The 25,565-nt window shown below is 40.5% G+C and overlaps 1 protein-coding gene across 1 annotated transcript in view; it reads right to left on the bottom strand.

Moving 5' to 3' along the window:
- Positions 1 to 567: 567 nt before the first annotated feature.
- The window catches only part of ahnak (AHNAK nucleoprotein), a 35,473-nt gene continuing 10,475 nt past the window's right edge, over positions 568 to 25,565 (bottom strand). The window contains exon 5 of the mRNA XM_028960803.1: positions 568 to 25,358. Coding sequence (XP_028816636.1) covers positions 1,995 to 25,358 — 23,364 coding nt within the window. The 3' untranslated portion in view covers positions 568 to 1,994. The remainder of the gene's footprint in view (positions 25,359 to 25,565) is intronic.

Genomic DNA, 25,565 nt, shown 5'->3' on the forward strand with positions numbered 1-25,565 from the left:
AAAATACCACCCAAAGTAGTATAGTAGATATTGGCTGGTAGTAGCCTTGTGGGATAGACACTCACCTATGAACCAGATGACCAAAGTCCCACTTACTATAGTCTCTGAGCAAGACACTTAACCCAGAGTGTCTCCAGGGGGACTGTCCCTGTAACTACTGATTATAAGTCGCTCTGGATAAGGGCGACTGTTAAATGAGAACAATTTAAATGTAGACGTAAACGAGTAGATCACAGTCTGAGTTCATACAGTGTGGTGAATAATAATTATTTTACAATAATACATATATAAATATTCCCTATTATCTTATACAAGAGTAATGTTATTACAAGTGTAATAACAGATAATGTGTGACCATTTGTTCTTACAAACTCATATCTGAAATTTAATTTAAAAAGCTTAGATTTAGACAGGAATGATGACTGTAACCCTTTAGATAAAAATTGAGATGAATAATTAATAATCATAACCATGAATTGCAGCTGAACAAAATATATATTTATTTGAAATGTATTTACTAATGTGTAAAATGTATTTTCCAGTGGATGAAATTATGACACCAAAGTCTTTGGTAAATTAACTGTTTATTTTATTTGCAAAAAAATAGAAATAAAAAAGGGAAATTGCAGACATTCTCATTAATGGGTGAGTAATTCCTCAAATCACCGCCACTGCTTTATACTGAGAGAGTTACTGAGAGAGGGAGAGGGAAAAACTCTCTTTACAAGGCAAGTTATGGAGTGAAAGGGCAAAATATTGAATTTACTCTGAAGCAGTACCAGTTAACCAATCCAAATGTTGCTATTCCACAGATTCAGTTATGTTAAACTTGTATGAGCAAAACAAATTACCAAACATAAATAAATTTTGGGCCCTATTTTATCATTTCAACCATTGGTAAGAACAACTTTACTACTATATTTACAGTTTGTACAGACATGAAGCAGCATAAAAAGTATTTTTTCCACCACCAACATTTATCACACATCAAGGTGTAATAATTTTCATGAGTAAATGTGATGCATCATTAATTTTAGTTAACCCCCCACGCACACACACAAAAATAATAATAATAATGATAATGAAAAATGTCAAATAGACAATTGCACATATGTTTGCATCTCTGGTGTACAGTAGGGCTGTCAAAGTTATCACGTTATCTTCCAGGCAGTTTTGCTCAATAAAGAACATTGAACTTAAGCAATATTCTTCTGAAATGGTTGTAATGATTTGATGATTTGATTTAAAAAAAAACAATACTTATGTAATAAAAACTTCTGGTCTGCCCTGGGTTTGCTGCATTATTAATATTGGGCCTGAATATATTGCCTGAATATATTTGTTTTTCAGGTAATTAGCATTTGTTAAAAGTGTCATGGATTTAAATGTCTTGGATGACATAATCTGCACAGCCCTCGGTTTGAATGGTAAAAAAAAAACATTGTCAGTATAAAGAATGCTTTGGTGAAATACCAAACTATAACATTAAACTGCTATTGAAAATAAATAATCAATCATAATGTGTAGCATGACAAGTTTTTTTGTTCTGTAAAAATTTTTTGACAGCCCAAGTAAGATGTTGAATCCATTACTTTAACATAGAAGTGTTCTGAAACCAAATATTTCTCATTTTCAGAATATTTGAGATTTCTTTTGATTTTGTTAGCCTCAATAAATTTAACTATGTACAAAAGTAGATTCTATTACATTACAGTTATTCTTTTCATATTTACAGTGTAATAGCACTTTTAAAAATATGGCATGTACCCCAAGGCAAATAAGAAGCTGAATTGCAATACAGAAAATTAAACTTAATGTGTAATATTTGTGTAAAATGTGAATGTGATAAGTGTCAGGATTATGTTTGCAAAAAGTGGAACAAGAAATTAAGATTTTTAAAAACCAGAACGTTAGTCTTATGTTGAGGTACAACACATTAAAGACATCACATTATATTTATGCATATTACAATGCATAATGCATGTTAAAACCCATTATTTCTTAGGAGAGACAGTAAGCTCCACTTTTGGAAGACGGAAGCCAGTCTTTGTTCCACTATCGCTACTGGAGGTGGAAGGCACTCTTGACTTTTTAGAAGAGGCAGCCACACCACCAGCACCCTCTATATTTTCTTCCTCATATGAAACCTCATATGAACCTTTGGATTTAGAGCCAAAACCACCAAATGTGCCAAATTTCAACTTTCCTTTCTTGCCCTTAACTTTGACTCCTCCAACATCAAGAGATGTGTCACCACTCTCTACTTCTAAGCTTCCTGATGGGGAGGAAGGTGAACCAAGTTCAGCTTCATCAGTCATAGAAGAGGATCGATGTCGTGATTTTAGATCAAGAGAGGCAGACTTGCTCTTGGGTGATACACCTAGTGCATAACCGCCTTCTACTGAAATTCTCCCACTCTCCAGCTGTCCAGAACTCATACTATGTTCTTTAGATACTCTGACATCCCTTTCACTGCTAGAAAGTTCAACATCAGCAGCAAGATCAGCAGCACTTCCACCTTTTGTTTTTGATTTGCCAAATAATTTTGGCATCTTAACTTTAACCTTGCCACCTCTACTTTTTAATTCTGGATGATGCAGCTCTGGTCCTTGAAAACTGACATGACCACCTTCAGATGGAGCTTGAAGATTAACATCTCCTCCAGATGTAACATCTAAACCTACTTCTGGTTTTTCTAGCTGAGGCAAAGCAATCCCAAACTTGGGCACTTTAATCTTTGGTAAGGTAATGTTACCCTCTGGGTATTCCATTCCTCCTGACTCAATGTTTGGTGCATTTACATTTATATCAGCAGCTGGAACGGAAACCTTTGAGGTTTTGACTTTCGTTAAAGGTCCTTCATTGGTAAACCCTCCCTGCACATTTGTTGATTTTAAGGTGCCAGATACATCTCCTTTATTAACCTTGGGGGATTTTATGTCAAGCTCAACATCTGGAAAATGAAGCTTCCCAAATAGTGTCTTCTTTGTCTTGGGAACTTTAGCATGAAGTTCAGGTGAATCACTGTCTATTACAGCATCATGAATTTTCAAGTCTACTTCACTGCCAGAACCTTTTGTTGTACCTTTCAATTTTGGTAATTTAAATTTGCCTTTCTTTCCTTTGAGACTCGTGTCAACATCAGGGACTTCAAGATTAGCATCAACATTTGGGATATCTCTTTTGGAGGATTTCACACCACCCATTTGAAATTTTGGTTTCTTTACCTTAGGCATTTTTAATCTTGCTTCGGGTCCTTCAACAGTAGTGTGACTTAAATCAGTTTCTAGTCCTTCTGCTGAGAAATTTGGCATTTTGAATTTAGACCCTTTGAAATTTCCTTCAGGATCCTCAATGTCTACAGACGCACCTTTCAAATCTGGTGCTTGGATGTTAATTTCACCTTTAGTACGGTTTATTTCAGCATCTGGGACTTCTACTTTGGGACCTTTGAATCCAAATGTTGGCATTTTGATTTTGGGTATCTTCAATCCAACTTCAGGACCTTCCAAATCTGGTTCCTTTATGTCAACTTTGGGTACTTTAATGTCTCCCTCAGTCTTTGGAAAAGACACATCCATGTCCCCTTTTACTTTTGGACCTTTAAGATTAACGTCTACAACTGGCGTTGAGATCTTTGGACCAGAGATAGATGGCATCGTAAACTTTGGCCCCTTGATTTTCCCCTCAGGAACTTCAAACTCAGCACCTGAACTTTTTATATCAATTTCTGGTCCTCTAAAGTCAATTTCAGCTGCAGGAAGACTTACATCAACATCAGAACCCTCTACTTTGGGGCCTTTAAATCCGAAAGATGGCATTTTGAATTTTGGCATCTTCAGACCACCTTCAGGACCTTCCACATCAAACTCTTGACCCTTTAAATCAACTTTTGGTGCTTTTATGTCTCCTTCAATCTTTGGAACAGAAACATCCATGTCTCCTTTAACCTTTGGACCTTTTAGATTGAAGTCCATGTCTGGCATTGAGATCTTTGGAGCAGAAATGGAAGGCATTTTGAATTTTGGACCCTTGATATTGCCCTCAGGACCTTCAAACTCAAAATCTGAACTTTTGATATCCATTTCTGGTGCTTTAAGGTCAATTTCAGCCTTAGGCAGTTTTACATCAACATCAGGACCCTCCACTTTGGGGCCCTTCAATCCAAAAGATGGCATTTTGAATTTTGGCATCTTCAGCCCACCTTCAGGACCTTCCACATCAAACTCTGGACCTTTTATGTCGACTTTTGGTGCTTTAATGTCTCCCTCAATCTTTGGAACAGAAACATCCATGTCTCCTTTAACCTTTGGACCTTTTAGATTGAAGTCCACGTCTGGCATTGAAATCTTGGGACCAGAGATGGATGGCATTTTAAATTTAGGCCCCTTGATTTTCCCCTCAGGACCATCAAAATCGACATCTGGACTTTTGATATCAATGTCTGGTGCTTTGACGTCAATTTCAGCTTTAGGGAGCTTTACATCAACATCAGGACCCTCTACTTTGGGGCCCTTCAATCCAAACGATGGCATTTTTAATTTTGGCATCTTCAGCCCAACTTCAGTACCTTCCACATCAAACTCTGGACCTTTTATGTTGACTTTTGGTGCTTTTATGTCTCCCTCAATCTTTGGAACAGAAACATCCATATCTCCCTTAACTTTTGGACCTTTTAGATTGAAGTCCACGTCTGGCATTGAGATCTTTGGACCAGACATGGATGGCATTTTGAATTTAGGCCCCTTGATTTTCCCCTCAGGACCATCAAAATCAACATCTGGACTTTTGATATCAATTTCTGGTGCTTTAAGGTCAATTTCAGCTTTAGGGAGCTTTACATCAACATCAGGACCCTCTACTTTGGGGCCCTTCAATCCAAAAGATGGCATTTTGAATTTTGGCATCTTCAGCCCACCTTCAGGACCTTCCACATCAAACTCTGGACCTTTTACGTCGACTTTTGGTGCTTTAATGTCTCCCTCAATCTTTGGAACACAAACATCCATGTCTCCTTTAACTTTTGGACCTTTTAGATTGAAGTCCAGGTCTGGCATTGAGATCTTTGGACCAGAGATGGATGGCATTTTGAATTTAGGCCCCTTGATTTTCCCCTCAGGACCATCAAAATCGACATCTGGACTTTTGATATCAATGTCTGGTGCTTTGACGTCAATTTCAGCTTTAGGGAGCTTTACATCAACATCAGGACCCTCTACTTTGGGGCCCTTCAATCCAAACGATGGTGTTTTGAATTTTGGCATCTTCAGCCCACCTTCAGGACCTTCCACATCAAACTCTGGACCTTTTATGTTGACTTTTGGTGCTTTTATGTCTCCCTCAATCTTTGGAACAGAAACATCCATATCTCCCTTAACTTTTGGACCTTTTAGATTGAAATCCACGTCTGGCATTGAGATCTTTGGACCAGACATGGATGGCATTTTGAATTTAGGCCCCTTGATTTTCCCCTCAGGACCATCAAAATCAACATCTGGACTTTTAATATCAATTTCTGGTGCTTTCAGGTCAATTTCAGCTTTAGGGAGCTTTACATCAACATCAGGACCCTCTACTTTGGGGCCCTTCAATCCAAAAGATGGCATTTTGAATTTTGGCATCTTCAGCCCACCTTCAGGACCTTCCACATCAAACTCTGGACCTTTTATGTTGACTTTTGGTGCTTTTATGTCTCCCTCAATCTTTGGAACAGAAACATCCATATCTCCCTTAACTTTTGGACCTTTTAGATTGAAGTCCACGTCTGGCATTGAGATCTTTGGACCAGACATGGATGGCATTTTGAATTTAGGCCCCTTGATTTTCCCCTCAGGACCATCAAAATCAACATCTGGACTTTTGATATCAATTTCTGGTGCTTTAAGGTCAATTTCAGCTTTAGGGAGCTTTACATCAACATCAGGACCCTCTACTTTGGGGCCCTTCAATCCAAAAGATGGCATTTTGAATTTTGGCATCTTCAGCCCACCTTCAGGACCTTCCACATCAAACTCTGGACCTTTTACGTCGACTTTTGGTGCTTTAATGTCTCCCTCAATCTTTGGAACACAAACATCCATGTCTCCTTTAACTTTTGGACCTTTTAGATTGAAGTCCAGGTCTGGCATTGAGATCTTTGGACCAGAGATGGATGGCATTTTGAATTTAGGCCCCTTGATTTTCCCCTCAGGACCATCAAAATCGACATCTGGACTTTTGATATCAATGTCTGGTGCTTTGACGTCAATTTCAGCTTTAGGGAGCTTTACATCAACATCAGGACCCTCTACTTTGGGGCCCTTCAATCCAAACGATGGCATTTTGAATTTTGGCATCTTCAGCCCACCTTCAGGACCTTCCACATCAAACTCTGGACCTTTTATGTTGACTTTTGGTGCTTTTATGTCTCCCTCAATCTTTGGAACAGAAACATCCATATCTCCCTTAACTTTTGGACCTTTTAGATTGAAATCCACGTCTGGCATTGAGATCTTTGGACCAGACATGGATGGCATTTTGAATTTAGGCCCCTTGATTTTCCCCTCAGGACCATCAAAATCAACATCTGGACTTTTAATATCAATTTCTGGTGCTTTCAGGTCAATTTCAGCTTTAGGGAGCTTTACATCAACATCAGGACCCTCTACTTTGGGGCCCTTCAATCCAAAAGATGGCATTTTGAATTTTGGCATCTTCAGCCCACCTTCAGGACCTTCCACATCAAACTCTGGACCTTTTACGTCGACTTTTGGTGCTTTAATGTCTCCTTCAATCTTTGGAACAGAAACATCCATGTCTCCTTTAACTTTTGGACCTTTTAGATTGAAGTCCACGTCTGGCATTGAGATCTTTGGACCAGAGATAGATGGCATTTTGAATTTAGGCCCCTTGATTTTCCCCTCAGGACCATCAAAATCGACATCTGGACTTTTGATATCAATGTCTGGTGCTTTGAGGTCAATTTCAGCTTTAGGGAGCTTTACATCAACATCAGGACCCTCTACTTTGGGGCCTTTCAATCCAAACGATGGCATTTTGAATTTTGGCATCTTCAGCCCACCTTCAGGACCTTCCACATCAAACTCTGGACCTTTTATGTTGACTTTTGGTGCTTTTATGTCTCCCTCAATTTTTGGAACAGAAACATCCATATCTCCTTTAACTTTTGGACCTTTTAGATTGAAGTCAACGTCTGGCATTGAGATCTTTGGACCAGACATGGATGGCATTTTGAATTTAGGCCCCTTGATTTTCCCCTCAGGACCATCAAAATTGACATCTGGACTTTTGATATCAATTTCTGCTGCTTTGAGGTCAATTTCAGCTTCAGGGAGCTTTACATCAACATCAGGACCCTCTACTTTGGGGCCCTTCAATCCAAACGATGGCATTTTGAATTTTGGCATCTTCAGCCCACCTTCAGGACCTTCCACATCAAACTCTGGACCTTTTATGTCGACTTTTGGTGCTTTAATGTCTCCCTCAATCTTTGGAACAGAAACATCCATATCTCCCTTAACTTTTGGACCTTTTAGATTGAAGTCCAGGTCTGGCATTGAGATCTTGGGACCAGAGATGGATGGCATTTTGAATTTAGGCCCCTTGATTTTCCCCTCAGGACCATCAAAATCGACATCTGGACTTTTGATATCAATGTCTGGTGCTTTGAGGTCAATTTCAGCTTTAGGGAGCTTTACATCAACATCAGGACCCTCTACTTTGGGGCCCTTCAATCCAAACGATGGCATTTTGAATTTTGGCATCTTCAGACCACCTTCAGGACCTTCCACATCAAACTGTGGACCTTTTATGTCGATGTTTGGTGCTTTAATGTCTCCCTCAATCTTTGGAACAGAAACATCCATGTCTCCTTTAACTTTTGGACCTTTTAGATTGAAGTCCACATCTGGCATTGAGATCTTTGGACCAGAGATGGATGGCATTTTGAATTTAGGACCCTTGATTTTCCCCTCAGGACCTTCAAAATCGACATCTGGACTTTTGATATCAATTTCTGGTGCTTTGAGGTCAATTTCAGCTTTAGGGAGCTTTACATTAACATCAGGACCCTCCACTTTGGGGCCCTTCAATCCAAACGATGGCATTTTGAATTTTGGCATCTTCAGCCCACCTTCAGGACCTTCCACATCAAACTCTGGACCTTTTATGTTGACTTTTGGTGCTTTTATGTCTCCCTCAATCTTTGGAACAGAAACATCCATGTCTCCTTTAACTTTTGGACCTTTTAGATTGAAGTCCACGTCTGGCATTGAGATCTTTGGACCAGACATGGATGGCATTTTGAATTTAGGCCCCTTGATTTTCCCCTCAGGACCATCAAAATCGACATCTGGACTTTTGATATCAATGTCTGGTGCTTTGAGGTCAATTTCAGCTTTAGGGAGCTTTACATCAACATCAGGACCCTCTACTTTGGGGCCCTTCAATCCAAAAGTTGGCATTTTGAATTTTGGCATCTTCAGCCCACCTTCAGGACCTTCCACATCAAACTCTGGACCTTTTATGTCGACGTTTGGTGCTTTAATGTCTCCCTCAATCTTTGGAACAGAAACATCCATGTCTCCTTTAACTTTTGGACCTTTTAGATTGAAGTCCACATCTGGCATTGAGATCTTTGGACCAGAGATGGATGGCATTTTGAATTTAGGACCCTTGATTTTCCCCTCAGGACCTTCAAAATCGACATCTGGACTTTTGATATCAATGTCTGGTGCTTTGAGGTCCATTTCAGCTTTAGGGAGTTTTACATCAAAATCAGGACCCTCTACTTTGGGGCCCTTCAATCCAAAAGATGGCATTTTGAATTTTGGCATCTTCAGCCCACCTTCAGGACCTTCCACGTCAAACTCTGGACCTTTTATGTCGACTTTTGGTGCTTTAATGTCTCCCTCAATCTTTGGAACAGAAACATCCATGTCTCCTTTAACTTTTGGACCTTTTAGATTGAAGTCCACGTCTGGCATTGAGATCTTTGGACCAGAGATGGATGGCATTTTGAATTTAGGCCCCTTGATTTTCCCCTCAGGACCATCAAAATCGACATCTGGACTTTTGATATCAATTTCTGGTGCTTTGAGGTCAATTTCAGCTTTAGGGAGCTTTACATCAACATCAGGACCCTCTACTTTGGGGCCTTTCAATCCAAAAGATGGCATTTTGAATTTTGGCATCTTCAGCCCACCTTCAGGACCTTCCACATCAAACTCTGGACCTTTTATGTCGACTTTTGGTGCTTTTATGCCTCCTTCAATCTTTGGAACAGAAACATCCATGTCTCCTTTAACCTTTGGACCTTTTAGATTAAAGTCCACGTCTGGCATTGAGATCTTTGGACCAGAGATGGATGGCATTTTAAATTTAGGCCCCTTGATTTTTCCCTCAGGACCTTCAAAATCGACATCTGGACTTTTCATATCAATTTCTGGTGCTTTGAGGTCAATTTCAGCTTTAGGGAATTTTACATCAATATCAGGACCCTCTACTTTGGGGCCCTTCAATCCAAAAGATGGCATTTTGAATTTTGGCATCTTCAGCCCACCTTCAGGACCTTCCACGTCAAACTCTGGACCTTTTATGTCGACTTTTGGTGCTTTAATGTCTCCCTCAATCTTTGGAACAGAAACATCCATGTCTCCTTTAACTTTTGGACCTTTTAGATTGAAGTCCACGTCTGGCATTGAGATCTTTGGACCAGAGATGGATGGCATTTTGAATTTAGGCCCCTTGATTTTCCCCTCAGGACCATCAAAATCGACATCTGGACTTTTGATATCAATTTCTGGTGCTTTGAGGTCAATTTCAGCTTTAGGGAATTTTACATCAACATCAGGACCCTCTACTTTGGGGCCCTTCAATCCAAAAGATGGCATTTTGAATTTTGGCATCTTCAGCCCACCTTCAGGACCTTCCACATCAAACTCTGGACCTTTTATGTCAACTTTTGGTGCTTTAATGTCTCCCTCAATCTTTGGAACAGAAACATCCATGTCTCCTTTAACTTTTGGACCTTTTAGATTGAAGTCCATGTCTGGCATTGAGACCTTGGGACCAGAGATGGATGGCATTTTGAATTTTGGCCCCTTGATTTTCCCCTCAGGACCATCAAAATCGACATCTGGACTTTTGATATCAATGTCTGGTGCTTTGAGGTCCATTTCAGCTTTAGGGAGTTTTACATCAAAATCAGGACCCTCTACTTTGGGGCCCTTCAATCCAAAAGATGGCATTTTGAATTTTGGCATCTTCAGCCCACCTTCAGGACCTTCCACGTCAAACTCTGGACCTTTTATGTCGACTTTTGGTGCTTTAATGTCTCCCTCAATCTTTGGAACAGAAACATCCATGTCTCCTTTAACTTTTGGACCTTTTAGATTGAAGTCCACGTCTGGCATTGAGATCTTTGGACCAGAGATGGATGGCATTTTGAATTTAGGCCCCTTGATTTTCCCCTCAGGACCATCAAAATCGACATCTGGACTTTTGATTTCAATTTCTGGTGCTTTGAGGTCAATTTCAGCTTTAGGGAGCTTTACATCAACATCAGGACCCTCTACTTTGGGGCCTTTCAATCCAAAAGATGGCATTTTGAATTTTGGCATCTTCAGCCCACCTTCAGGACCTTCCACATCAAACTCTGGACCTTTTATGTCGACTTTTGGTGCTTTTATGCCTCCTTCAATCTTTGGAACAGAAACATCCATGTCTCCTTTAACCTTTGGACCTTTTAGATTGAAGTCCACATCTGGCATTGAGATTTTTGGACCAGAGATAGATGGCATTTTAAATTTAGGCCCCTTGATTTTTCCCTCAGGACCTTCAAAATCAACATCTGGACTTTTGATATCAATTTCTGGTGCTTTGAGGTCAATTTCAGCTTTAGGGAGCTTTACATCAACATCAGGACCCTCTACTTTGGGACCCTTCAATCCAAAAGATGGCATTTTGAATTTTGGCATCTTCAGACCACCTTCAGGACCTTCCACATCAAACTCTGGACCTTTTATGTCAACTTTTGGTGCTTTAATGTCTCCCTCAATCTTTGGAACAGAAACATCCATGTCTCCTTTAACTTTTGGACCTTTTAGATTGAAGTCCATGTCTGGCATTGAGATCTTGGGACCAGAGATGGATGGCATTTTGAATTTTGGCCCCTTGATTTTCCCCTCAGGACCATCAAAATCGACATCTGGACTTTTGATATCAATGTCTGGTGCTTTGAGGTCCATTTCAGCTTTAGGGAGTTTTACATCAAAATCAGGACCCTCTACTTTGGGGCCCTTCAATCCAAAAGATGGCATTTTGAATTTTGGCATCTTCAGCCCACCTTCAGGACCTTCCACGTCAAACTCTGGACCTTTTATGTCGACTTTTGGTGCTTTAATGTCTCCCTCAATCTTTGGAACAGAAACATCCATGTCTCCTTTAACTTTTGGACCTTTTAGATTGAAGTCCACGTCTGGCATTGAGATCTTTGGACCAGAGATGGATGGCATTTTGAATTTAGGCCCCTTGATTTTCCCCTCAGGACCATCAAAATCGACATCTGGACTTTTGATATCAATTTCTGGTGCTTTGAGGTCAATCTCAGCTTTAGGGAGCTTTACATCAACATCAGGACTCTCTACTTTGGGGCCCTTCAATCCAAAAGATGGCATTTTGAATTTTGGCATCTTCAGCCCACCTTCAGGACCTTCCACATCAAACTCTGGACCTTTTATGTCAACTTTTGGTGCTTTAATGTCTCCCTCAATCTTTGGAACAGAAACATCCACGTCTCCTTTAACTTTTGGACCTTTTAGATTGAAGTCCACGTCTGGCATTGAGATCTTTGGACCAGAAATGGATGGCATTTTGAATTTAGGACCTTTGATTTTCCCCTCAGGACCTTCAAAATCTATATCTACACCTTTTATGTCCATTTCTGGTGTTTTAATATCAACTTCAGTCTTGGGGGATCTTATGTCAAAATCAGGGCTCTCAACTTTTGACCCTTTCAGTCCAAATGTGGGCATTTTGATTTTGGGCATCTTCAATCCACCTTCAGGGCCTTCCACTTCAACATCTGGTGTGCTTATATCAACTTTGGGTGATTTGACATCTCCTTCAATCTTTGGAACAGACACATTTATGTCTCCCTTGACCTTTGTTTTTTTCACATTGAAGTCAACATCTGGCAGTGAAATATTTGGACCAGACATAGATGGCATCTTAAGCTTTGGTCTTTGAATTTTTCCTTCAGCATCCACATTTGCATCAACATCTCCAGATTCAACTGCAATATCACCTGCTGTCAGATCAATGCTAGCATCTGGTGTTTCCACTTTTGGAGATCTAAATCCAAATTTAGGCATCCTGAATTTGGGCAGTTTAAAGCCTCCATCTGGGCTTTTCGGCTGAACATCCGTATTCAAATCTGCTGTAGGACCCTTTAGGTCCATGTCCATTGATGAACCTTTCAACTTAGGTGATTTAAGATTGAGATCCACATCAGGTATTTTGAACTTAGAACCTTTGACTTTAACATTGGGGGAAGAAAAATCTAAATTGGGACTCTCAAGGTTACTTTTAAGACCTTTGGCATCTATTTCACCTTTAACACCTTTGACATCAATATCAAGACTGGCAGACTTTGAACCTTTAAATCCAAATTTAGGTAGCTTGAAACGTGTTTTTTTAGATCCTGCATCAGGTGAACTGACATCAACCTCTGGGATTTCAATTTCAGCATCTGATACTTTAATGTCGGCCTCCATCTTGGAAAGCGATGGATCCAATTCGCCTTCAACCTTTGGTCCCTTTAATCCAAATGAAGGCATTTTTATCTTTGGCATCTTAAATCCACCCTCAGGGCTTTCAACTTCAACATCAACGCCTTCAATTTCAGCCTTTGGTGCTTTAATATGCCCTTCAACCTTAGGAACAGACACGTCCACATCACCTTTGATTTTTGGTCCTTTCAGATTGAAGTCAACATCTGGCATAGATATCTTGGGACCAGAGATAGATGGTATTTTGAACTTAGTACCCTTGATTTTACTTTCTGGACCTTCAATGTCAATCTCTGGAGCTTTCAAATCAATGTCTGCTTTGGGGAGGTTTATGTCAATATCAGGAACTTCAATCTTTGGTCCTTTCAATCCAAAGGAAGGCATTTTCATCTTGGGCATCTTGAATCCTCCGTCAGGGCTTTCAACATCAATGTCAGGACCTTCAACTTTAACCTTAGGTGTTTGAATAACACCTTCAACCTTAGGAACCGACACATCCAAATCCCCTTTGATTTTAGGTCCTTTCAGATTAAAATCAACATCAGGCATGGATATCTTGGGTCCAGAGATGGAAGGCATTTTGAATTTAGGACCCTTGATTTTACCTTCTGGCCCTTCAATGTCAACCTCTGGCCCTTTCAATTCAATGTCTGCTTTGGGAAGGTTCATGTCAACATCAGGACCTTCAATCTTTGGTCCTTTCAATCCAAATGATGGCATTTTAATCTTTGGCATCTTGAATCCTCCCTCAGGGCTCTCAACATCAATGTCAGGACCTTCAAGTTTGACCTTTGGTGATTTAATATCCCCTTCAACCTTAGGAACAGACACATCCACATCACCTTTCACTTTTGGTCCTTTCAGGTTGAAGTCAACTTCTGGCATAGATATCTTGGGTCCAGATAAAGATGGCATTTTGAACTTAGGACCCTTGATTTTACCTTCTGGCCCTTCAATGTCAATCTCTGGAGCATTCATATCAATGTCTGCTTTGGAAAGGTTCATGTCAACATCAGGACCTTCAATTTTTGGTCCTTTCAATCCAAATGAAGGCATTTTAATCTTTGGCATCTTGAATCCTCCATCAGGGCTCTCAACATCAATGTCAGGACCTTCAAGTTTGACCTTTGGTGCTTTAATATCCCCTTCAACCTTAGGAACAGACACATTCACATCACCTTTCAGTTTTGGTCCTTTCAGGTTGAAGTCAACATCTGGCATAGATATCTTGGGTCCAGAGATAGATGGCATTTTGAACTTAGGACCCTTGATTTTACCTTCCGGCCCTTCAATGTCAACATCTGGAGCTTTCACATCAATGTCTACTTTTGGGAAATTCATGTCCATATCAAGACCTTCCATCTTTGGTCCTTTCAATCCAAATGATGGCATTTTCATTTTTGGCATCTTGAATCCTCCCTCAGGACCTTCAACATCAATATCAGGACCTTCAACTTTGACCTTTGGTGCTTTAATATCTCCTTCAACCTTAGGAACAGACACATCCACATCACCTTTCACTTTTGGTCCTTTCAGATTGAAGTCAACATCTGGCATAGATATCTTGGGTCCAGAAATAGATGGCATTTTGAACTTAGGACCCTTGACTTTACCTTCTGGCCCTTCAATCTCAATTTCTGGAGCCTTCACATCAATGTCTGCTTTACGTAAGCTCATGTCAATATCAGGACCTTCAACCTTTGGTCCCTTCAATCCAAATGAAGGCATTTTAAACTTTGGCATTTTAAATCCTCCCTCAGGACCTTCAACATCAATATCAGGACCTTCAACTTTGACATTTGGTGCTTTAATATCCCCTTCAACCTTAGAAACAGACACATCCATATCACCTTTGATTTTTGGTCCTTTCAGATTAAAGTCAACATCTGGCATGGATATCTTGGGTCCAGAGATAGATGGCATTTTAAACGTAGGACCCTTGATTTTACCTTCTGGCCCTTCAATCTCAATCTCTGGAGCTTTCACATCAATGTCTGGTTTGGGGAGATTAGTGTCAACATCAGGACATTCAACCTTCGGTCCCTTGAATCCAAATGAAGGCATTTTCATTTTTGGCATTTTGAATCCTCCATCAGGACCTTCAACATCAATATCAGGAGCGTCAACTTTGACCTTTGGTGCTTTAATATCTCCTTCAACCTTAGGAGCAGACACATCCATATCACCTTTGATTTTTGGTCCTTTCAGATTGAAGTCAACATCTGGCATAGATATCTTGGGTCCAGATAAAGATGGCATTTTGAATTTAGGACCCTTGATTTTACCTTCTGGCCCTTCAATCTCAATCTCTGGAGCTGTCACATCAATGTCTGCTTTGGGAAGGTTCATGTCAAAATTTGGACCTTCAACCTTTGGTCCTTTCAATCCAAATGAAGGCATTTTAAACTTTGGCATTTTAAATCCTCCCTCCGGACCTTCAACATCAATATCAGGACCTTCAACTTTAACCATTGGTGCCTTAATATCCCCTTCAATCTTAGGAACAGACACATCCATATCACCTTTGATTTTTGGTCCTTTCAGATTGAAGTCAACATCTGGCATGGATATCTTGGGTCCAGAGATAGATGGCATTTTGAACTTAGGTCCCTTGATTTTACCTTCTGGCCCTTCAATGTCAACATCTGGAGCTTTCACATCAATGTCTGCTTTGGGGAGGTTCATGTCAATGTCAGGACCTTCAACCTTCGGTCCCTTAGATCCAAATGAAGGCATTTTCATCTTTGGCATTTTGAATCCTCCATCAGGACCTTCAACATCAATATCAGAACCTTCAAGTTTGACCTTTGGTGCTTTAATATCTCCTTCAACCTTAGGAGCAGACAAATCCAAATCACCTTTGACTTTTGGTCCTTTCAGATTGAAGTCAACATCTGGCATAGATATCTTGGGTCCAGATAAAGATGGCATTTTGAATTTAGAACCCTTGATATTACCTTCTGGCCCTTCAATCTCAATCTCTGGAGCTTTCACATCAATTTCTGCTTTAGGAAGGTTCATGTCAACATCAGGACCTTCCATCTTTGGTCCTTTCAATCCAAACGAAGGCATTTTAATCTTTGGCATCTTGAATCCTCCCTCAGGACCTTCAACATCAATATCAGGACCTTCAACTTTGACCTTCGGTGCTTTAATATCCCCTTCAACCTTAGGAACAGACACATCCAAATCACCTTTGATTTTTGGACCTTTCAGATTAAAGTCAACATCTGGCATTGAAATCTTAGGTCCAGAGATAGATGGCATTTTGAACTTAGGTCCCTTGACTTTACCTTCTGGCCCTTCAATGTCAACATCTGGAGCTTTCACATCAATGTCTGCTTTGGGGAGGTTCATGTCAAAATCAGGACCTTCAACCTTTGGTCCCTTGAATCCAAATGAAGGCATTTTCATCTTTGGCATTTTGAATCCTCCCTCAGGACCTTCAACATCAATATCAGGACCCTCAACATTGACCTTTGGTGCTTTAATATCTCCTTCAACCTTAGGAGCAGACATATCCACATCACCTTTGATTTTTGGTCCTTTCAGATTGAAGTCAACATCTGGCATAGATATCTTGGGTCCAGAGATAGATGGCATTTTGAACTTAGGTCCCTTGATTTTACCTTCTGGCCCTTCAATGTCAACATCTGGAGCTTTCACATCAATGTCTGCTTTGGGGAGGTTCATGTCAATGTCAGGACCTTCAACCTTTGGTCCCTTGAATCCAAATGAAGGCATTTTTATCTTTGGCATTTTGAATCCTCCATCAGGACCTTCAACATCAATATCAGGAGCTTCAACTTTGACCTTTGGTGCTTTAATATCTCCTTCAACCTTAGGAGCAGACACATCCACATCACCTTTGACTTTTGGTCCTTTCAGATTAAAGTCAACATCTGGCATTGATATCTTAGGTCCAGAGATAGATGGCATTTTGAACTTAGGTCCCTTGATTTTACCTTCTGGCCCTTCAATGTCAACATCTGGAGCTTTCACATCAATGTCTGCTTTGGGGAGGTTCATGTCAAAATCAGGACCTTCAACCTTTGGTCCCTTGAATCCAAATGAAGGCATTTTCATCTTTGGCATTTTGAATCCTCCATCAGGACCTTCAACATCAATATCAGGACCTTCAACTTTGACCTTTGGTGCTTTAATATCTCCTTCAACCTTAGAAGCAGACACATCCACATCACCTTTGACTTTTGGTCCTTTCAGATTGAAGTCAACATCTGGCATAGATATCTTGGGTCCAGAGATAGATGGCATTTTGAACTTAGGTCCCTTGATTTTACCTTCTGGCCCTTCAATCTCAATATCTGGAGCTTTCACATCAATGTCTGCTTTGGGAAGGTTCATGTCAACATCAGAACCTTCAATCTTTGGTCCTTTCAATCCAAACGAAGGCATTTTAATCTTTGGCATTTTGAAACCTCCTTCAGGGCTCTCAACATCAATGTCAGGACCTTCAAGTTTGACCTTTGGTGCTTTAATATCTCCTTCAACCTTAGGAGATATCTTAGGAACAGACACATCCACATCACTTTTGATTTTTGGTCCTTTCAGATTGAAGTCAACATCTGGCATAGATATCTTGGGTCCAGATAAAGATGGCATTTTGAATTTAGGACCCTTGATTTTCCCTTCTGGCCCTTCAATCTCCATCTCTGGAGCTTTCACATCAATGTCTCCTTTGGGAAGGTTCATGTCAACATCAGGGACTTCCATCTTTGGTCCTTTCAATCCAAACGAAGGCATTTTAATCTTTGGCATCTTGAATCCTCCCTCAAGACCTTCAACATCAATATCAGGACCTTCAACTTTGACCTTTGGTGCTTTAATATCTCCTTCAACCTTAGGAGCAGACACATCCACATCACCTTTGATTTTTGGTCCTTTCAGATTGAAGTCAACATCTGGCATAGATATCTTGGGTCCAGATAAAGATGGCATTTTGAACTTAGGACCCTTGATTTTACCTTCTGGCCCTTCAATCTCAATCTCTGGAGCTTTCACATCAATGTCTGCTTTGGGAAGGTTCATGTCAATATCAGGACCTTCCATCTTTGGTCCTTTCAATCCAAACGACGGCTTTTTAATCTTTGGCATCTTGAATCCTCCCTCAAGACCTTCAACATCAATATCAGGACCTTCAACTTTGACCTTTGGTGCTTTAATATCTCCTTCAACCTTAGGAGCAGACACATCCACATCACCTTTGATTTTTGGTCCTTTCAGATTGAAGTCAACATCTGGCATAGATATCTTGGGTCCAGATAAAGATGGCATTTTGAACTTAGGACCCTTGATTTTACCTTCTGGCCCTTCAATCTCAATCTCTGGAGCTTTCACATCAATGTCTGCTTTGGGAAGGTTCATGTCAATATCAGGACCTTCCATCTTTGGTCCTTTCAATCCAAATGAAGGCATTTTAATCTTTGGCATCTTGAATCCTCCCTCAGGACCTTCAACATCAATATCAGAACCTTCAATTTTGACCTTTGGTGCTTTAATATCCCCTTCAACCTTAGGAACAGACACATCCACATCACCTTTGATTTTTGGTCCTTTCAGATTAAAGTCAACATCTGGCATAGACATCTTGGGTCCAGATAAAGATGGCATTTTGAATTTAGGTCCCTTGATTTTACCTTCTGGCCCTTCAATGTCAACATCTGGAGCTGTCACATCAATGTCTGCTTTAGGGAAGTTTATGTCAAAATCCGGACCTTCAACCTTTGGTCCTTTCGATCCAAACGAAGGCATTTGAATCTTTGGCATCTTGAAACCTCCCTCAGGACCTTCAACATCAATATCAGGACCTTCAATTTTGACCTTTGGTGCTTTAATATCCCCTTCAACCTTAGGAACAGACACATCCACATCACCTTTGATTTTTGGTCCTTTCAGATTGAAGTCAACATCTGGCATGGATATCTTGGGTCCAGAGATAGATGGCATTTTGAATTTAGGACTCTTGATTTTACCTTCTGGCCCTTCAATCTCAACATCTGGAGCTTTCACATCAATGTCTGCTTTAGGTAAGTTCATGTCAATATCAGGACCTTCAACCTTCGGTCCCTTGAACCCAAATGAAGGCATTTTCATCTTTGGCATTTTGAATCCTCCCTCAGGACCTTCAACATCTATATCAGGACCTTCAAGTTTGACCTTTGGTGCTTTAATATCTCCTTCAACCTTAGGAACAGACACATCCACATCACTTTTCACTTTTGGTCCTTTCAGGTTGAAGTCAACTTCTGGCATAGATATCTTGGGTCCAGATAAAGATGGCATTTTGAACTTAGGTCCCTTGATTTTACCTTCTGGCCCTTCAATGTCAACATCTGGAGCTTTCACATCAATGTCTGCTTTGGGGAGGTTCATGTCAAAATCAGGACCTTCAACCTTTGGTCCCTTGAATCCAAATGAAGGCATTTTCATCTTTGGCATTTTGAATCCTCCATCAGGACCTTCAACATCAATATCAGGACCTTCAACTTTGACCTTTGGTGCTTTAATATCTCCTTCAACCTTAGAAGCAGACACATCCACATCACCTTTGACTTTTGGTCCTTTCAGATTGAAGTCAACATCTGGCATAGATATCTTGGGTCCAGAGATAGATGGCATTTTGAACTTAGGTCCCTTGATTTTACCTTCTGGCCCTTCAATCTCAATATCTGGAGCTTTCACATCAATGTCTGCTTTGGGAAGGTTCATGTCAACATCAGAACCTTCAATCTTTGGTCCTTTCAATCCAAACGAAGGCATTTTAATCTTTGGCATTTTGAAACCTCCTTCAGGGCTCTCAACATCAATGTCAGGACCTTCAAGTTTGACCTTTGGTGCTTTAATATCTCCTTCAACCTTAGGAGATATCTTAGGAACAGACACATCCACATCACTTTTGATTTTTGGTCCTTTCAGATTGAAGTCAACATCTGGCATAGATATCTTGGGTCCAGATAAAGATGGCATTTTGAATTTAGGACCCTTGATTTTCCCTTCTGGCCCTTCAATCTCCATCTCTGGAGCTTTCACATCAATGTCTCCTTTGGGAAGGTTCATGTCAACATCAGGGACTTCCATCTTTGGTCCTTTCAATCCAAACGAAGGCATTTTAATCTTTGGCATCTTGAATCCTCCCTCAAGACCTTCAACATCAATATCAGGACCTTCAACTTTGACCTTTGGTGCTTTAATATCTCCTTCAACCTTAGGAGCAGACACATCCACATCACCTTTGATTTTTGGTCCTTTCAGATTGAAGTCAACATCTGGCATAGATATCTTGGGTCCAGATAAAGATGGCATTTTGAACTTAGGACTCTTGATTTTACCTTCTGGCCCTTCAATCTCAATCTCTGGAGCTTTCACATCAATGTCTGCTTTGGGAAGGTTCATGTCAATATCAGGACCTTCCATCTTTGGTCCTTTCAATCCAAACGACGGCATTTTAATCTTTGGCATCTTGAATCCTCCCTCAAGACCTTCAACATCAATATCAGGACCTTCAACTTTGACCTTTGGTGCTTTAATATCTCCTTCAACCTTAGGAGCAGACACATCCACATCACCTTTGATTTTTGGTCCTTTCAGATTGAAGTCAACATCTGGCATAGATATCTTGGGTCCAGATAAAGATGGCATTTTGAACTTAGGACCCTTGATTTTACCTTCTGGCCCTTCAATCTCAATCTCTGGAGCTTTCACATCAATGTCTGCTTTGGGAAGGTTCATGTCAATATCAGGACCTTCCATCTTTGGTCCTTTCAATCCAAATGAAGGCATTTTAATCTTTGGCATCTTGAATCCTCCCTCAGGACCTTCAACATCAATATCAGAACCTTCAATTTTGACCTTTGGTGCTTTAATATCCCCTTCAACCTTAGGAACAGACACATCCACATCACCTTTGATTTTTGGTCCTTTCAGATTAAAGTCAACATCTGGCATAGACATCTTGGGTCCAGATAAAGATGGCATTTTGAATTTAGGTCCCTTGATTTTACCTTCTGGCCCTTCAATGTCAACATCTGGAGCTGTCACATCAATGTCTGCTTTAGGGAAGTTTATGTCAAAATCCGGACCTTCAACCTTTGGTCCTTTCGATCCAAACGAAGGCATTTGAATCTTTGGCATCTTGAAACCTCCCTCAGGACCTTCAACATCAATATCAGGACCTTCAATTTTGACCTTTGGTGCTTTAATATCCCCTTCAACCTTAGGAACAGACACATCCACATCACCTTTGATTTTTGGTCCTTTCAGATTGAAGTCAACATCTGGCATGGATATCTTGGGTCCAGAGATAGATGGCATTTTGAATTTAGGACTCTTGATTTTACCTTCTGGCCCTTCAATCTCAACATCTGGAGCTTTCACATCAATGTCTGCTTTAGGTAAGTTCATGTCAATATCAGGACCTTCAACCTTCGGTCCCTTGAACCCAAATGAAGGCATTTTCATCTTTGGCATTTTGAATCCTCCCTCAGGACCTTCAACATCTATATCAGGACCTTCAAGTTTGACCTTTGGTGCTTTAATATCTCCTTCAACCTTAGGAACAGACACATCCACATCACTTTTCACTTTTGGTCCTTTCAGGTTGAAGTCAACTTCTGGCATAGATATCTTGGGTCCAGATAAAGAAGGCATTTTGAACTTAGGTCCCTTGATTTTACCTTCTGGCCCTTCAATGTCAACATCTAGAGCTTTCGCATCAATGTCTGCTTTAGGTAAGTTCATGTCAATATCAGGACCTTCAACCTTCGGTCCCTTGAATCCAAATGAAGGCATTTTCATCTTTGGCATTTTGAATCCTCCATCAAGACCTTCAACATCAATATCAGGACCTTCAACTTTGACCTTTGGTGCTTTAATATCTCCTTCAACCTTAGGAGCAGACACATCCATATCACCTTTAATTTTTGGTGCTTTTAGATTGAAGTCAACATCTGGCATAGATATCTTGGGTCCAGATAAAGATGGCATTTTGAATTTAGGACCCTTGATTTTACCTTCTGGCCCTTCAATCTCAATCTTTGGAGCATTCATATCAATGTCTGCTTTGGGGAGGTTCATGTCAACATCAGGACCTTCAACCTTCGGTCCCATTAATCCAAATGAAGGCATTTTAATCTTTGGCATCTTGAATCCTCCCTCAGGACCTTCAACATCTATATCAGGACCTTCAAGTTTGACCTTTGGTGCTTTAATATCTCCTTCAACCTTAGGAACAGACACATCCACATCACTTTTCACTTTTGGTCCTTTCAGGTTGAAGTCAACTTCTGGCATAGATATCTTGGGTCCAGATAAAGAAGGCATTTTGAACTTAGGTCCCTTGATTTTACCTTCTGGCCCTTCAATGTCAACATCTAGAGCTTTCACATCAATGTCTGCTTTAGGGAGGTTCATGTCAACATCAGGACCTTCAACCTCCGGTCCCTTGAATCCAAATGAAGGCATTTTAATCTTTGGCATCTTGAATTCTCCCTCAGGACCTTCAACATCAATATCAGGACCTTCAACTTTGACCTTTGGTGCTTTAATATCCCCTTCAACCTTAGAAACAGACACATCCACATCACCTTTGATTTTTGACCCTTTCAGATTGAAGTCAACATCTGGCATGGATATCTTGGGTCCAGAGATAGATGGCATTTTGAACTTAGGACCCTTGATTTTACCTTCTGGCCCTTCAATCTCAATCTGTGGAGCTTTCACGTTAATGTCTGCTTTGGCAAGGTTCATGTCAACATCAGGACCTTCCATCTTTGGTCCTCTTAATCCAAATGACGGCATTTTCATCTTTGGCATCTTGAATCCTCCCTCAGTACCTTCAACATCAATGTCAGGACCTTCAACTTTGACCTTTGAAGCTCTCATATCTCCTTCAACCTTAGGAACAGACACATCCACATCACTTTTCACTTTTGGCCCTTTCAGGTTTAAGTCAACATCTGGCATAGATATCTTGGGTCCAGAGATAGATGGCATTTTGATCTTAGGTCCCTTGATTTTACCTTCTGGCCCTTCAATGTCAACATCTGGAGCTTTCACATCAACGTCTGCTTTAGGGAAGTTGATGTCAACATCAGAACCTTCAACCTTTGGTCCCTTCAATCCAAATGATGGCATTTTCATCTTTGGCATTTTGAATCCTCCCTCAGGACCTTCAACATCAACGTCAGGACCTTCAACTTTGACCTTTGGTGCTTTAATATCACCTTCGATCTTAGGAACAGACACATCAACATCAGCTTTCACTTTTGGTCCTTTCAGATTGAAGTCAACATCTGGCATGGATATCTTGGGTCCAGATATGGAAGGCATTTTGATCTTGAGACCTTTGATGTTGCCTCCTGGCCCTTCAATGTCAACATCTGGACCTTTGACATCAATGTCGGCTTTAGATAAGTTTGCATGAACATCAGGACCTTCAACCTTTGGTCCTTTCAATCCAAATGAAGGCATTTTCATCTTTGGCATCTTGAAGCCTCCATCTGGACCTTCAATATCAACTTCAGGACCTTCAACTTTGACCTTTGGTGCTTTAATATCCCCTTCAACCTTAGGAACAGACACATCCACATCACTTTTGATTTTTGGTCCTTTCAGATTGAAGTCAACATCTGGCATGGATATTTTGGGCCCAGAGACAGATGGCATTTTGAATTCAGGACCCTTGATTTTACTTTCCGGCCCTTCAATGTCCACCTCTGGACCTTTCAAAGTCATGTCTGCTTTAGAGAGGTTCATGTCCACATCAGGACTTTCGACATTTGTTCCCTTCAATCCAAATGAAGGCATTTTAATCTTTGGCATCTTGAAACCTCCTTCTGGACCTTCAACATCAATGTCAAGACCTTTAACTTTAACCTTTGGTGATTTAATATCCCCTTCAATTCTATGAACAGACACATCCGTATCACCTTTAATTTTTTGTCCTTTCAGATTGAAGTCAACATCTGACATGGATATCTTGGGTCCAGAGATAGTTGGAATTTTAAACTTAGAACCATTGATTTTGCCTTGTGGTCCTTCAGTGTCAGCCTCTGGACCTTTCACACTAATGTCTGCTTTAGGGAGGTTCATGTCAAAATCCGAACTTTCAACCTTTTGTCCCTTCAATCCAAATGAAGGCATTTCCATCTTTGGCATCTTGAATCCTCCTTCATCTGGCATGGATATATTGGGTCCAGAAATTGAGGATATATTGACCTTAGATTTATTGCTGTTCATTTTTTCAGTGTCAACATTTTGCCCTTTAATATCTAATTCTGGACCTTTCTTGTCAGTCACAGTTTTAATCTCAACCTCAGAACCTTTAGCTGTTGGACCTTTCATTACAGATGAAGGTATTCCAGTTTTATGTGTTCCATGATGTTCTTCAGTGTTAATTCCTTTTCCTTTCAAATTAACACCAGCATTAGACATGGAAATGGTTGTACCAGAGCTGAATGGAATTTTCATGTGAGTCCCGTCAACACCTTCAACATTTATACCTGGACATGTAATGGCTACACTAGTCTGAGTGTTATTCACATTTTGCATGCTCTCAGGTCTCGTTATACCAGATGCTGCATCTTTAATGTGTACATGTGGCGCAGTAATATCTCCCTCATTCTTGTTCAGAGACACATCTCCATCATGTTTAACAGCAATTTCATTCCAGCTAGACAACTTGGATGTTCTGATTTCTCCCTCTTGGCCACTGATGTTAATTTTAGAGACATCGTTGCTTTTTTGAGAGACATTAATGGTGGCATTTGTATCGGACACTGTAGGTCCTTTCAATTGCCCTTTTACAAAAAATCCAGCTCTGGAAATCGAATAACCAGAATCTTTTACATCAGGAGCAGTTACTGACTGACCTGTTGAAACCGGTAAATTCACATTTGCATTTGTTACCGTGATGTCTGTGGCTGATGTCTTATCACTGATGTGAACAGGGATGCTAATCTGAGGTCCACTGTTTATTGCTTTCCCATACTGATCCCTGACACTCACTTCAGTGTCCCTGTTTCCTCTATTTATGTCTAATCTTGTGCCTATATTTCCCAAGTCTCCATATTGAGTCTGTCCCTTTCCACCAGTGCCAGTAATTGTAAATGTGAGCTCTTTTCCACCCCCCTCAATTTCTCTTGTAACAGTTGTTCTAGCATGTCCTGAACTAAATTGTTTTTCAGAGGAGCCAGTGGCAAGTGAGCCTTTAGCCAAGACCCCAAAATCACCTTCATCAGCAACTATCCTGCTTACAAGACCACCGTGGGGTAATCTTATTTGTGTAGGGCTTTCCCCTGATAGTTCACTTTGCGGAATCTGAATCTTTAACTCTGGGCTAGATGAGTCTAACTGTTGTTCTCCATGGCCACCTGGTATGTCCACAGTGTATGTAGTAATTCGACGTGTGATGGTGGTAATAGTGTTCCCATCGCTGCTGGTGCTGCTGTGACGTTCTGTGCGCACGTCTACACCTTCTGCAAGATCCTCTGACTTGAGTCTGGGCTTGATCTTTTTAGTGTAAATTCTCATGTAGTCTTCATCATCTCCACTCTAAAAGCAAAAAAAAAATACACAATGAGAAAAAGCTGCAGCATATAGTACAATAAAGATAACCAAAATTAATAAAAACAAAATAATATTTATCACAGGTGTTACCACAATACAGTTGCATTCAAATCCAAAAGATGAAGTAACAATGGGTAATTGATACTGATGAGCAATCAGGCTAGTATGCTACATTATACTTATCAATTAGTT

Source organism: Denticeps clupeoides, chromosome 18 (assembly GCF_900700375.1).
Source record: "Denticeps clupeoides chromosome 18, fDenClu1.1, whole genome shotgun sequence".
Lineage (NCBI taxonomy): Eukaryota > Metazoa > Chordata > Actinopteri > Clupeiformes > Denticipitidae > Denticeps > Denticeps clupeoides.